General features: G+C 33.2%; 1 protein-coding gene across 2 annotated transcripts; it reads left to right on the top strand.

Annotated features, from left to right (window-relative positions):
* Positions 1-811: 811 nt before the first annotated feature.
* Positions 812-2,159, top strand: LOC149203268 (uncharacterized). Of its 2 annotated transcripts, XM_089400168.1 has the most exons (3): positions 812-1,004; positions 1,377-1,825; positions 1,906-2,159. In XM_089400168.1, the coding sequence occupies exons 2-3, from the start codon at positions 1,489-1,491 to the stop codon at positions 1,980-1,982; spliced, it is 414 nt and encodes a 137-aa protein (XP_089256294.1). In that variant the 5' UTR covers positions 812-1,004; positions 1,377-1,488; the 3' UTR covers positions 1,983-2,159. The 2 variants fall into 2 exon arrangements, with proteins under 2 accessions (XP_089256294.1, XP_089256293.1); XM_089400167.1 differs by lacking the exon at positions 812-1,004 and having other exon boundaries at positions 1,324-1,825.
* The last annotated feature ends 14,443 nt before the right edge of the window (positions 2,160-16,602 follow it).

The following is a 16,602-nucleotide window of genomic DNA, read 5'->3' as shown; positions in this document are numbered from 1 at the left end:
ATTCGTTTTTTAATGCCCTAAGTGAATAGCTATTAATATTAATATTTGATAATATGATAAGCATCACGATGTAATTCACTACACCCCATACACAGAAAACATGATTTAAAATATAATATTTATTTTTAATTTATCAACTTATTATTGTGAAGAATTAAGCCTATAATGTTCTACCTTATACGTATTAAGGTATGCAAACAATCAAGGGTGGTGAGTGGCTATTAATGTTAATATTTAGTAGTAAGTGAGTGGCTATTAATGTTAGTATTTGGTAGTAAGTGAGTGGCTATTAGTATTAATATTTGGTAGTGTGATAAGCATTACATTGTAATTCACTAACCCTTATTCATAGCTTAAAATATGACATTTATTTTTAATTAACTTATTATTGTGAAAATTAAGTACATGATAATCTATCTTGTGCGTATTAAGGTATAAAAACAACCCGAATGAATCGTATTAATATTAGTATTTGGCAATATGATAGACATCACCATGTAATTCACTGCACCTCACTCATGAAAACATAGCTTAAAAATATAACAACTATTTTTCATTTATAAAACATGACTTAAATATGAAATTTATTTTTAATTTATTAACTTGCGAATCTGAAGAATTAATTAAGCATATGATGCCCTAACTTATGCATATTAACTTATAATAATCACTGATATAGAATAGCCATTCAAGGAGGAATAAGGTATTGATGCAAAATCACATTCGTTTGTTCAATGTACCCAATTCTTTCCATTGATTATGAGCATCGCATCGCACAGATAAGAGGAACCCACTGGAAGAAAATGTGAACCATCCATGTAGCATTTTACAAAGTAGAAATATGAAATAATTGATGCTCGCACCACAAAACCAAATTCATGTCTGATTTTTTGGGTTATCAGAACACGACAGTAAAGATGGTTTTCTTAATGGAGGTTGAGTGAGAGGTACAGAATAAGCAGTATTATGTAGATCAGATTTCATTTATTGAGGTTGAGTGAGAGGTACAGTATAACAAGTCTTATATAGATCAGGTTTCATTTATGGTAATATTAACACATGCAGATTAAATTGAGTGTTAGTTTATTTGGTTAGGTTGAGTGAGAGATACAGTATAACAAGTCTTATGCAGATCAGACTTCTTCATTTATGGTGATTTTAATTCATAAATTAAATTCAGTGTTAGTTTGTTTAGTTGAGTTTTTGTTGTTAAAAGTATTTTTGTTATTGAAAGATTATGAGTTAATTTTCTAAATATTTTAGAGACCAAGTTTTATTGAAAGATTATGAGTTCAATTTTCTCAATACTTTTTTCGAAATTCAATTTAGATATGAAATCAAGCTCAATTTAAATATTAATACGTGAAATTAGGCAGGAAAAAATTCAGATACCAGAAAGTGTGAAAGTGAAGTTGAAGAGAATATAAACATTTCTACCGCTTATATAACCTGCTAGCCAACAGATTAGAGGAGTGGGAGCAGAAGAACATGGACGAGCAAGAGCAGGAGAAGAAACAGATCGAAATCATGAAGAAGCTTCTGCGCCCCGGAATTGACCTAGACAGACGGATCGAGAGGAAGTTAAGCATGACGAAGGATCCGCCGAAGCGTGGTGATGTACAGAGGCAGGTATTCAAAAGCGTTGGAAACGCCGCGTTGTTTATGTTTCGCCTCCAATCTTCTGCAACTTCGACTAAGAGAATGGTATCAATTAAGAGATGCTTGCAAACCACCTTCACCAAAGAGAAAGCCATCAAGTTCCTGCAGCCGAGCCTCTCCATGGCGGCCAGGAGGAACCTGAGCTTCGGTGGCACCCCTTCCACAGGTGAGTGCATGGTCTTTTCATGCAGATGTACTGAACAAATGGGTAATGTTCTAACGATATTTCAGCATTGTTTTGGCCAGGTGACACATCCCAACGGCAAGTGGAGTCCCACCCTGTGCGGAGAAAGTTGTCTACAAATCGTGTTGCAGAAAGCTAGCCAGATTGAATGGCATTCAATGAGAGGAGTCCAGAACTCCTTTTATCATTTAATAATTTATTAAAAAAAAAACAGGAAGTTTTGTTCAAGCATGTTGAATCATTTAGTATGGTTCATTCTATATTGTATAGACAAATATCACATAATAATAATTTCGCAGATAGATTTTGTGGTTTTTTATTAAATCATTTGTTATCATAGGATTATAACTCAAAAATATAAATATATTTTGGTACTTTCTATTACATTATAATTTAATTTCTATTATATTAATGAATGGATTTTCAAAGATTAAATAGTTTGTATTTGTAAATTTAAATTTATTTTTTCACATTTATTAAATACAAATATAAAATTACTATGTAAATTATCAAATAATAAATAATATTACATGGAAAATGATTTTGACTATTTATTAATATGATTATGCTGATTTAATATAAAACTTTATTTTTTATAATTTGTATTCTCATATTTATTATTTTCTATGTTTTTTGTCTTTCATATTTATTATTGATTAGATAAAAAATAAAATTTAGATTTTTATTTTTCATATTCATTATTTTCTATATTTTTTACTCTTCATATTCATTATTGATTACATAATAAAAAAATTAATATTCATTATTGATTAGATAATAAAAAAATTAATAAATTTATATAAGTTTTGAATTAGTATAAATCTTGATTATGTGTTAAAAAGGTTGAAGATAAACTATTTTGGAAATGTGATAATAAAAAATTAATAAACTTATATAAGTTTTGAATTAGTATAAATTTTGATTAAAAATGGTTGAAGATAAACTATTTTGGAAATATGAGTGAAGTAGAGAGACTTCTTTATATATTTACCAAGATTGGAAATTTAAAAAAATGAAATATATTGCAAAGAAATTTAGATTATAATTTGATTTATATATTTTAAATAGAGTGATAACAAATTAATCTATTTCTTTTATTATTTATATATTTAAAATAGGGTACGGATTTTTTTAAGTAATGTAATTTTATGAGTTAATATATGAGGAAGTTCATGATTATGATGGTGATGGTGATGGTGATGATGTTTACTTAAGCCAAGTTAGTTTAAAGTAAGGGATTATTTGGAGTTTTTTTAGAATTTTATTTATTTACTAGAAAAGTATTAAGAGAAGTGTTCTAAATACACCATAGCTTTGATGAGTTAGAATTTAGAAAGGTTGGTTCTGTGACAAATCTTTTGATGTTGAGATATAATTTTAGTATATGTAGGGTATTCTGAGAGAAATTATTTTTCATCTTCAACCCTCTTAAAATGGTAAAGCTGAGAAGCTCTTTCATCCCAAGACATTTTGCGAATTTACCAATGCTCAATTTTATTATGAAGTTCAGGAGAATTAATTATTATTTTAGCAATGTTAACATTATTCTTAACACTCATTAGAACAAAGAGATACTTTTGATCTTCTAAAGTAGGATTGGTAACCTCCTTAATTTTATTTTTCCCTCTAACTCTTTATGGCACCACATTTTCTTCTTAAATTTTGATGAAATAAAAATTTTCATATTATCCTTAATTTTGCAAACCCTTCCATTATTCCCTGATAGTATAGCCAAGGCTAGGTACCTTAATCCACCCCTACTTGAGAAAAAGGTGGTTTTGGATAGAGTTTAAAGCAATTTTACAAAGCCTCTTGTCTTCCATGTTGTTTAACTTGTTCTTATACATTATGTACTTAGTCATAGTTCTGCTCTCAATTGGGGAGATGGTTGCTTTGAGGGCATTTTTTAAGGATTCAAATATTATGCATATATATAGCATTATAGGTGACTATTTTATTTTGCAAAATCATATGTATAGAATGTTTGGAAATGTTGAATAAAAAACATGTAATTTACCATTAAAACAGGTAATTTTTTCGAGAATGTCATAAATTTAATCATATATCTGTAAAAAAAATATGTCAATTTTTAACCAAAATGGACAAATATAATTTCCATAAAATGTCCAAAAAATACAATTGGAAAAAAAATTTCCCCTAAAACACTCTATTTCTACCTAGAGGGTAGCATAATGTGTATTCCCTTTAATTTTGAAATTACAGGTTATAATTTTTTTTGGATATGCTCTATCTTTCTCCATGATTCTCTAGAGACATTGTATCCCTAAAATTTACAACCACAAAACAACATGAGTAATGAAATGTCAAATAAGAGTTTTTTTTCTTATCCCAATTCCAAAGGTATGTTGATTTACAATTGTTTTCAAGATCATAATAAGTTTTCCACCCTCCATTTATCATTTTCCTAATATTAGAATTCTAATTGAGCTTGTGATAAATATCGATGCCAAGATATTTGTATAAAGAAACTTCTTCCAAGTTGTTTTCATATACAAAATTATTTTAGGTGATCTTATTGGATTTAATTATCATGACTTTGATTTTGTCAGTATTAAAAATAAGACCTATAACTGAGTAGAAATCCTTGAAGATTCTTAGATGCTTATAAAAATCACAAGGGCTCTTTGTCATGTGTATGCGTGTTAGCATAAAAGAAGAAGAATGATGACTATACTAGCAAGAGTAGGGTTGACACAATTTTCTTCTTCCAAACAATCTTCTAATTTGTCAATGCATATGCCAAAAAGTGTAGGGGACGAGTGACAACCTTGCTTGATTCCAACCCTCAATGTTCTTAAACTTGGAAATAACCTTCTCATACCATCTTGCCACATCAACCCTCAACCCAAGAGGAACTTTAATTTCTTCAATCATATTCTAAAGTTTAGACTTGGGTACAATGTTAAAGCTTTTCTAAAGTCAACAAAACAATGTAGGAGATTAGTCTTATTACTTTGACACTCCTTTGTAATTATCCTAAGTGTAATAAGGTGGTCCAAAATTGAATGTTACCTCCTAAAACCAACATAGCCTTTAGTTCCTTTTTCATGATGGCTTTCCAACCATAGGATTATATTCCTTTCCAAAATAAATCCATAAAGCTTGAGTAAAATGGGGTTGATCATAATGGTCCAATAATTAGATGGAATGTTTTTATCCTTGCTTTTAAAAATAGGTACAATAAGGTTGCATGTAGAAGGTGTAAGGAAGCCCATCATGATTGCTAAACTTAAGAGCTTATGTATGTGAGGGATGAGAATAGGTCCTCCATTTTTTGAAATTTTAGCATGGTTGGCATCAATGTCCTTAGCTTTCCTATTTGCAAGCTTCTAAACCCCAAATTCTATCCCCTCCATAGAAAACCTTCATCCTTTATACAAATGTTTAGGATGGTGTCCATGGCATCAAGGGATTCATAAAGGTTTTCACAATTAGAATTTCAATTCTGCAATGGAATAATTTTTTTTGTAAATTCATTTGTATTACATCAAAATAAAAAATTACAAAATTTCATCTATCATCGATGAGAATAATACACAATACTATATTCATTATATTCCTGGTATTAGATCCCAGGATTGAGCATAAATTTTTCCTTTTTTCCTTTTCACCTATGAATGCCAATCCACTCCGAGGTATTTTTAGGAACAGTTGTAGATGGGACAGTGAAATCATTCCTTTTAGACAATTATAATGTTGAATGTTCAGTCATATTTTTCATTTCCTTGATGTTATTTGAGTGATCTAACTCGTGGGTATGTTTTTTCCCACTCATTGATGTAGCCATAATCATGGTTGAGTCCCTTTAATTTTCATTTGAAGGATGGACCTCCTCTGTTGAGGGATGATACAATTTCACATGAGGTTGAGTCTAAAGGAGTTGATTTCGTGGAAGATGTCTTGTGTTTTTGTGGGTTGTCCTGATTTTGACCCTAAGTATTCTGCAACTTCGACTAAGAGAAGGGTATCAATTAGGAGATACTTGCAAACCACCTTCACCAAAGAGAAAGCCATCAAGTTCCTGCAGCCGAGCGTCTCCATGGCGGCCAGGAGGAACCTGAGCTTCGGTGGCACCCCTTCCACAGGTGAGTGCATGGTCCTTTCATGCAGATGTACTGAACAAATGGGTAATGTTCTAACGATATTTGACCATTGTTTTGGCCAGGTGACACATCCCAACGGCAAGTGGAGTCCCACCCTATGAGGAGAAAGTTGTCCAAAAATCGTATTGCAGAAAGCTAGCCAGATTGAATGGCATTCAATGAGAGGAGTCCAAAACTCCTTTTATCATTTATAATTTATTAAAAAAAAATGAAGTTTTGTTCAAGCATGCTGAACCATCAAATGTGGTTCATTGTAAAGACAAAATAGACAAATATCACATAATAATAACTAGGCGGATAGACCTTGTGGTTTTTTTGTTAAATCAATTTTTTATCATAAAATTATAACTCAAAAATATGAATATATTTTCATACTTTCTATTACATTATATTTTTTTAATTTCTATTATATTAATAAATGGATTTTCAAAGATTAAATAGTTTGTATTTGTAAATTTAAATTTATTTTTCACATTTATTTAATACAATTATAAAATTACTATGCAAATTATCAAATAATAAATAGCATTACATGGAAAATGATTCTAACTATTTATTAATATGGTTGTGCTGATTTAATATAAAACTTTATTTTCTATCATTTTTATTCTTCATATTTATTATTTTCTATGTTTTTTACTCTTCATATTCATTATTGATTAGATAAAAAACAAAATTTAGATTTTTATTCTTCATATTCATTATTTTCTATGTTTTTAACTCTTCATATTCATTATTGAATAGATTAATAATAATAATAATAATAATAATAATGAATTTATATAAGTTTTGAATTGGTATAAATTTTGATTGTGTGTTAAAAATTATTGAAGATAAACTATTTTGGAAATATGAGTGAAGTAGAGAGACTTCTTTATATATTTACAAAGACAAATTGGGAATTTAAAAAATTTAAATATGTTTGCACAGAAATTTAGATTATAATTTGATTTATATATTTTAAATAGAATGATAAGAAATTAATTTATTTGTTTTATTATTTATATATTTAAAATAATCTATAGATTTTTTTAAGTAATGTAGTTTTATGAGTTAATATATGAGGAAGTTTAATGATATAATATGATCATGATAGTAATGGTGATGGTGATGAATTTCTACTTAAGCTAAATTGGTTTAAAGTAAGGGATTACTTGAAGGTTCTTAGAATTTTATTTATTTACTAGAAAAGTATTAAGAGAAGTCTTCTAAATGCATCATAGTTTTGATGAGTTAAAACTTAGGAAGGTTGGTTCTGTGACAAATCTTTTGAATTTGAGATATAATTTTAGTATATGTAGGGTATTCTGAGAAAAAATATTTTTCATCTTCAACCCTCTTAAAATGACAAAGGTGACAAGCTCTTTCATCCCAGGACATTTTGGGTATTTACCAATTCTCAATTCTATTATGAAGTTCATGAGAATTAATTATTATTTTAGCAATGTTTATATTATTCTTAAAACTCATTAGAAAAAGAGATACTTTTGATCTTCTAAAGTAGGATTGGTAACCTCCTTAATTTTCTTTTTCCCTCTAACTCTTTAAAGCACCACATTTTCTTCATAAATTTTGATGTAATAAAATTTTTCATATTATCCTTAATTTTGCAAACTCTTCCATTATTCCCTAATGGTATAGCCAAGACTAGGGGTCCTTATTCCACCCCTACTTGAGCAAAAGGTGGTTTTGGCTAGAGTTTAAAGCAATTTCATAGAGCCTCTTGTCTTCCATGTTGTTTAACTTGTTCTTATACATTATGTACTTAGTCATAGTTTTGCTCTCAATTGGGGAGATGGTTATTTTGAGGGCATTTTTTAAGGATTCAAATATTATGCATATATATTATGATATGTGACTATTTTATTTTGCAAAATCATACGTATAGAATGTTGAATGAAAAACATGTGATTTACCATTAAAAATGGTAATTTTTTCGAGAATGTCATAAATTTAATCATATATATGTAAGAAAATATGTGAATTTTTAACCAAATGGACAATTATAATTTTCATAAAATGTCCAAAACATACAATTGGAAAAAAAAAATTCCCCTAAAACACTCTCTTTTTACCAAGAGGGTAGCATAATGTGTATTCCCTTTAATTTTGAAATTACAGGTTATAATTTTTTTTTGGATATGCTATATCTTTCTCCATGATTCTCTAGAGACATTGTATCCCTAAAATTCACAACCATATAAAATAACATGAGTAACAAAAGTGTCAAATAATATATTTTTTTTCTTATCCCAATTCCAAAGATGTGTTGATTTACAATAGTTTTCAAGCCCATAATAAGTTTTCCACCCTCCATTTATCCTTTTCCTAATATTGGAATTCTAATTGAGCTTGTGAGGAATATCGATGTAAAGATATTTGTATAAAGGAACTTCCTCCAAGCTGTTTTCATATACAAAAGTATTTTAGGTGATCTTATTGGATTTAATTATCATGACTGTGATTTTGTTAGCATTAAAAATAAGACCTATAACTGAGTAGAAATCCTTGAAGATTCTTAGATGCTGATAAAAATCAAAAGGACTCTTTGTCATGTGTATGTGTGTTAGCATAAAAGAAGAAGAATGATTACTATACTAGCAAGAGTAGCGTTGACACAATTTACTTCTTCCAAACAATCTTCTAATTTGTCAATGCATATGCCAAAAAGTGTAGGAGACAATGGACAACCTTGCTTGAGTCCAATATTACAATCAATTTTTTCGAACTAGCCCTCAATGTTCCTAAACTTGGAAATAACATTCTCATACAATCTTGAAACATCAACCCTCAACCCAAGAGGAACTTTAATTTCTTCGATCATATTCTAAAGTTTAGACTTGGGTACAATGTTAAAGCTTTTCTAAAATCAGCAAAACAATGTAGGAGATTAGTCTTATTACTTTGACACTCCTTTGTAATTATCCTAAGTGTAATAAGGTGGTCCAAAATTGAATGTTACGTCCTAAAACCAGCATAGCCTTTAGTTCCTTTTTCATGGAGTTCTAATCATAGGATTATATTCCTTTCCAAAATAATTCCATAAATCTTGAGTAAAATTGGGTTGATCATAATGTCCAATAATTAGATGGAATGTTTTTATCCTTGCTTTTAAAAATAGGTACAATAACGTTGCATGTAGAAGGTGTAGGGACACCCATCATGATTGCTAAACTTAAGAGCTTATGTATGTGAGGGATGAGAATAGGTCCTCCATTTTTTGAAATTTTAGCATGGTAGGTGTTAGCTCTGCTACATTTTGTGACCTTTGATGGATGGAGAGCAGAGGTGGCAGCCTTGTTTCATGTTTTATGAAGGCTTGCAGAGCCCGAAAGTTTTCAATGCAATTTTGTGTTTTGAGTAGTCCTGCACGCCCGAAGGAGAAAGGAACCCATGTTCAATACACTGCGCAGTTAATATTTCAGATGCCACATTCAAAGACAACAAGTTCAAGGACAAGAAGGATGGCTTCGAGTAGATCAAGATATAAATCAGTCATGGAGCCTTGTAAACATTACATTCCATATGCTCAGAAAGGACATCAAAGTACAGAAAGAGCCATTTTGTTCATTAAAAACAATCAAACTATTATCAGAGACCCATATCTAACTGTAAATGTGGTTGGTGGTCCATTATGACCCCTCCACGCTTAGCAGCAGAGTAATTTTTGTAAACAGATTCTATATATACCCAGAAAAACAATGTAATCAGGTTGATGAGTGTTATTTTGTTGTAAGGTTCAACTTCTGGAGATTGTAACTATTGTGATACCTGCAGCGTCTGGTATTCATTTTCAGCTAATGCAAGCATCTTTTGATGTTAATTGCTCACTGTCCACTTCTTCTTTGTTCCAGGTTGTGCCTGTTTTGAATTTATTCATGTGTTGCTAATGTTTAGCATTAGAGGGGCTGTCATCCCACCTCTGTGTTAGGATTTAGCATGTATCATTGAATTTGTATGCAAGTTTTTGTTGTTTTAATGCTAGAGAGCTATCATCCTGTCTATGTATTAGAAAACAGATTTACAGACCTTTTAACTGGTTGCAGCCGGCCATCACAGGGTCCTGTGCATCTGTTGGTGTGGTCAATCTTCTCCATTATCATCTTATCCTCAAACTGTGAGTAATTGGTGGTCTAAAGCCTTGTAGTCTGGGGGTGTTCACCCATGTCTGGGGTCAAGCATACTAGGAGTGGTTATCTGGCTTGAATATGCAGCATTTCTTTCATTCATCCACCATTTATCTAACATTTTGTTGAGTTTGTAATGTTCCCGAGCATCTCTGAGATAAAACCTAGGAGAGTTTCTTGGGGTGATAACATTAATTGGTGCCGTTGCCGGGGAGAGGAGAATTGAAGCTCAGCTTCCCTGGGAGAATGACACAGCTTCAAGCTTTGATGATAGACAAGGTTTGAACACAGTTTCTAGTTGTAATCATCTATCTAGCGACTCCATTGGAGGAAGACCATCCTTTGGCGACTCCACTTTGAAGTTCCGGCTCAGTTTGTGAGACATACTCGAAGAAATCCTCAGAAATCACCTGTTGAACCAATGCCTGAACCTGAGAGGACTGTTAAATCGAAGGAATCTTCATGGAAAGGGGCATCAAGATCAAGTAAGCCTAAGAAGTCTCATGCATCTCTGAAAGATAATGTTGTTGCTGAAGATTTACAGTTTGAAGATTTAGAAATCAACACTGTTAATAAGGAAAAACCTTCAGAGATTAGTTCAGCCCCTTGTGCAATTAGTTCCCCTTTGAATCTTAGTCCAAAGAAAGCATCCCATTCAGTCCAAAACATCCCATTATCTCTGCCATCCATCAAATTACTCCCTACCATTCAATCTGCTAGTATTCTTCCAAATATTTCAATCATGGCAGGACAGCAAGCACCTACGAGGATAGAAAGGATTGTAGCTGCCAAATATGGACCATTGGTATTGCCTGTGCCTTTAAACCCCATGCCTGGGGGATAATATCAAAAATATATGCCTAAATTCATTGGTACAGAGGGAGTAACAGCAGAAGAACACCTTGAAGCTTTTTACATTTATGCTGATAATTTAGATATAAGTGAGAATGATGTATGGATGAGAGTTTTTGTATAGAGCCTTGATGGAGAGGCTAGGAAGTCATTTATAGAATTACCCCAGAGATCAATAACATATATTGAAGCATTTTTGAAGCAATGGGGATATAAAAAAGACTTGTTGTATTATCATACTAAGTTTGGGAATCTGAAGAGGGAAAATGGTGAATCTTTGCCTGATTTTAATAAAAGATTCAATCGAATGTATAGTAAGATGCCAGCTGAGGTAAAGCCTAATCCTACCTCTGCCAAAATAACTTATGCCAATGCTTTTGACTCTAATCTCTGTCTGTTATTGAGAGAAAGAAGATGTGTCACTCTAGCTGATATGCAGGATGCAGCACTAGAGGTGGAATCCAATATTATGGCTGCAAAAAAGCTCAAAATTCAAGCTGACAGGAGAAGACAGAGAAATTAGGCATCTACTTCTTCCACATCATCTTCAGAGCCTAAATTAGACAAAATGACTAAGATGATAGAGTCATTGGCTGCTGAAATTTCTAAGTTGAAAGTTGAACAGAATTCAGGGAAAACAAGGCAGCAGAACACATTTGCTCCAAGAAACCCTACTCCATTCAGAAGAGCAAATGAGCAGTTACAAATTATGCAGAGGAGTGTAGATTCAAAAGAAGACCAGAAGGTTAAAGCTCCTTTCCAAAATATAGTCATGGAGGAGGAACAATTTGAAGAAGATGAGGATGAAATTCACTACATGGAAGATAAAGGCAGTGCTGCATTTTTAACATTGCCTGAATATGAACAATCATTGCTGCAGGAACAAAACGGTCAAGAATGGGACAGAGAAGCTATTCTACAAACTGAATAGTAGCAAAGATACAATTTGAGGTCCAATGCAAAGAATGTCAAAGAAAAATCTGCCCAAAGAGCTGTTGTCCAAATAGAATCACAGAATGTCAAACAAAGAGGACTAGCAACTGATCCAGTCATCCTCAAAGCTCCAGTTCAAGAGGTAAAAAATTCTAATAAGTCATCTTCTTCTTTCAGCTTTGAGTCAGAAGTTCAGAAATTGAAAATATATGTGCTTCTAGTAGAGTTGGTGAAGAGTGAAATGTTTAGAAAGCCTATCCTTGAAGCCCTTGAGCTAGAAACCAAACAAACCTCCACAAACTCGGTTAATTTGCAAGATGACAAGCCTGCCATTGTGCTTAGTCCCATGATTGAACCTGTTGATAATAATTCTCCATATTTTTATGTCTCCTTGACCATTCATGACAAAATCCTCCACAATTGCCTGCTAAACATAGGGGCCAGCCACAATCTAATGCCTAAAGCTGTCATGGAAGAGTTGGGCCTTGATATCACCAGACCCTATCACGATCTATTTTCTTTTGATTCAAGAAAGGTGAAATGTCTTGGATTGATTAAAGATCTAGCCATTACCTTAACTCAGCTGCCCATGAAGAGTATGATGATGGATATTGTGGTAGCAGATGTCCCTCCTAAGTTTGGCATGTTGTTGTCCAGAGGGTGGATTAAGAGACTAGGTGGGACCTTATAGAATGATCTTTCTTATGCAACTGTCCCAGTCTTTGGAGGAGAAAGCAGGAGGTTATATAGAGAAGCACATTTGGCATTCATCATTAGTGATGAGAAGAATCCTACAAATCATCCCATATATGCAGTGGACACCGATTTTGGAGCATGTATTCTTCAAATAGAAGAGTCTCAGAAGGCCATAATGCAGCTCAGGAAAACAACAATTCAGGCCAAAGAAGAGCAAGGAGGTCAGATTTGGGAGATGTTCTTCGATGGGGTATGTTCCAGGGAAACTGCAGGAGCAGGGGTGGTGTTGATATCTCCACAACAAGAAAGCATTCAGCTATCTTTTAAGCTGGTATTTCAAGTGACAAACAATATAGCAGAATATGAAGCACTGTTGTAGGCCTTAATGCAGCAAAAGATAGAGGAATCAAGAATATGAAAGTGTTTGGAGATGTTGATTTGATCATTCAGCAAGTGAATAAAACATTTCAAGCAAAGCACCTAAGGCTTAAATCATATAGAGATGAGGTATGGAGAATTAGAGATTCTTTTGATTTTTTCTGTATTTCATACATTCCTAGAGCCCAAAATCAGCTTGTTGATTCCCTTGCTGTTTCTTCTAGTCTATTTATCCCTCCCATGCCTCCCAAACTAGTTTATGAAGTGCAAATAAAGTATAGACCATCCTTGCCTGATAATGTCCACCATTGGAAAGTTTTTGAAGATGATAATGAGTTGAATAGGTTCCTTAAAGTCATTGATGAATTTTCTGAAATGCAAATTGACCAAGAGAATGATGCCTTGGAGGAAAACCCCAAGTCCCGGCTTAGAAATAAAATTGGCAAAGACAGCATTGTCCAGCTTCCTAGTAACCATATTCCTAAGGGTCTAATTCCTCTTGAAAGTTTGTTTGACCAAAATGATGTGCCTTACAAAGCTGCCCAAAAAGAAGACCATTCTACAGTTTGTAAGCATGATATAGGAAGTCCAGGTCAGCCTAGGTATGTGAATTTGTCCACTCATTTGTCTGTTGATCAGAGTGTTGAATACTGCAATTTAATGAGGTAATTTGTTGATGTGTTTGCCTGGGAGTATAGTGACCTAAAAACTTATGATAAGAACATAATTCAGCACAAAATCCCTCTGCAGAAAGACAAAATACCTTTCAAACAGAAGCTGAGACCAATAAATCTTATGCTTCTTCCACTGATTGAAAAAGAAATTAAAAAATTGCTAGCTGCCAAGATTATTGTCCCTCTTAGATATTCAAAATGGGTAGCTAATCTAGTGGTGGTGAGGAAGAAAAGTGGAGAAATCAGACTGTGTGTTGATTTCAAAAATTTGAACAAATTCTCAAATAAAGACAACTATCCTCTGCCAAAGATGGAGCATCTGCTGCAAAAAGTCTTAGGTGCCAAAGTAATGTCTTTCTTGTATGGTTTTTCAGGCTTTAATCAGATTGTTGTTCACCCAGATGATCAAGAAAAGACTGCATTTACCACTCCTTGGGGCACTTTTATGTATGCTAAAATGCCTTTTGGATTGATAAATGTTGGAGCTACCTTTCAGAGAGCTATGGATATAGCATTCTTGGGAGAGAAGGACAAATTTGTGCTTATCTACCTTGATGATATAACAGTCTACTCCAGCAGCCATCAAAATCATTTGCATCATTTGAAAAAAGTGTTCTTGAAGTGCAGGAGGTTTGGAATATCAGTCAATCCCAAAAAATCTCAATTTTCTTTAAATGAAGGCAAGCTATTAGGACATATTGTGTCTGCTGCAGGTGTTCAGATTGACCCAGAAAGAGTCAAAGCAATACAGACATTGTTTGTCACAAGATCAAAGAAAGATGTTCAATCCTTTTTGGGCAGAATTAATTTTGTCAGGAGGTTTATTCCAAATTTTTCAGAACTAGTGAAGCATATTACCTCCATGTTGAGAAAAGGATTAGAGGTAAGATGGACTGATGCAACAAGAAAATCATTTGAGTCTATTAAAAAGGCTATTATGGAAGCTCCCACATTAATAAGTCCAGATTACAGCAACGAGTTCCATGTATTCTCTTTTGCCTCTGAAGACACCATTGCAGCAGTTTTATTACAGCAAGATGAAGAAGGTTTAGAACATCCAGTAACATTTTTCAGCAAGAATTTGAGGGATGTTGAACTGAGGTATGATATTATTGAGAAACATGCATATGCTCTTATCAACTCCTTGAAAGCTTTTAGAGTTTATATCCTTCATTCCAAGATAGTTGCATATGTACCTTATGCTGCAATAAAAGACGTTTTGACACAGCCGGATATTGATGGAAGGGAAAAATGGATTGCAAAAATGATAGAATTTAACATAAAGCTGAAGCCCACTAAACTAGTCAAAGGTCAGGGTCTTGCCAAGTTATTAGCTGAAGAAAATTGTAGGTTTTTAGATGTTGATTTCCTATGCACAATTGCAGAAAATGGTCAGACAGATGAAGAAGAAAAAATAGCTGAAACAGGGAGGAAGCAGTTAGTGGCCGAGAGTCTAGCTTCATGTAATTGGTATGCTGAAATAATTAATTTTTTGTTGAAGCTAGAAATCCCTTCAGGATTTACTCAAAGTCAAACTAGAACTTTAAAACTTAGAGCAGCTAAATATTGCATCAATGAAAATCTGCTTTACTGGAGGGATCCATCTGGAATATTTTTAAGGTGTCTGGACAAAGAACAATCAAAAGAAGTTATGTAGCAGTTTCATAACAACATGTGTGGAAGGCACCATTATTGGAAAACTACAGCCCATAAAATTCTCAAAGTTGGTTACTATTGGCCCACTTTATTTTCTGATGTATTTGTTTTTGTTAAATCTTGTGATAGGTGCCAAAGATTTGAAGGAAAATAGCAGTTGAAATCTCTGCCCCTAAAACCAATTCAGGCAAAAGGACCTTTTCAGCAATGGGGCTTGGATTTCATTAGAGAAATCAATCCACATTCCAATGGCCAGCATAGATGGATATTAGTAGCCACTGATTACTTTACTAAGTGGATTGAAGCAATCCCTACCAAGAATGTTGATCAGAATATGGTCATCAAGTTTTTAACTGGAAATATCTTCACCAGATTCGGTTGTCCACAAAAATTAATCACAGATAATGCAGCAGCCTTCAGGGCCAAAGAGTTGGTGGAAATGTTTGATTCAATGGGAATTAAACTTGTTCATTCCACCTCTTATTATCCACAAGGAAATGGTCTAGCAGAATCTTCAAGTAAAAGTTTGATCAGGATAATTCGAAAATTGTTAGAGGACATTAAAAAGAATTGGGATTCAAAGCTCAAGTATGCACTGTGGGCTGACAGAGTGACCATTAAAAAATCCACATGAAATTCTCCTTTCAAGCTGATATATGGCACTGATGTTGTATTTCCAATTCAGCTAACTCTCCCTGTGGAAAAGTTCCTTAAAACAGAGCAGGATGAGGAAGAGGAAATGGCAAAGAGGATCACTGATCTAGCAAAAATACATCAGATTAGAGAACAACTGGTTGAGAAGGTTGCAGCACATCAAAGAAAGGTCAAGGAAGCCTTTGACAAGAAGGAAAAAATAAATAATTTTTAGATTGGTGACTTGGTTTTGAAATGGGATGCACTAAAGGAGAAGAAAAGCAACCATGGGAAATTTGATGCTTTCTGGACAGGGCCTTTCATCATTTCACAGTTTCAAGGGAACAACACCTTCATACTAAAAAGTATGGGAGGAGAAGCAGTTTTTGATGGCCCAGTTAATGGGCGGTTTTCGAAAGTTTATGATGTTTAAGGTCTTTGGCCTTAAAGGCTATAAATATTTTGTTTTTATCAGTTTTGTGCAGGCAAAGTAGACTCCATGCCCAATGGAACACTAGGAATTTTGATTAATTGGTTTTCAGTTGGAAAGGCATTGATCTGTAGGTTCTTGAGACCTCACAGGGAGGATCTCATCCCCAGAAGGAGCCAGTGTTAGCTCTGCTACATTTTGTGACCTTTGATGGATGGAGAGCAGAGGTGGTAACCTTGTTTCATGTTTTATGAAG

The sequence above is a fragment of the Pinus tabuliformis genome, chromosome 2_1 (genome assembly GCF_031772625.1).
Source record: "Pinus tabuliformis cultivar Carrire ecotype Pingquan chromosome 2_1, CPIR1, whole genome shotgun sequence".
NCBI classification, from domain to species: Eukaryota; Viridiplantae; Streptophyta; class Pinopsida; order Pinales; family Pinaceae; genus Pinus; species Pinus tabuliformis.
Note: the sequence above shows the minus strand (reverse complement) of the source record. Positions and strands in the feature narration are given on the sequence as shown.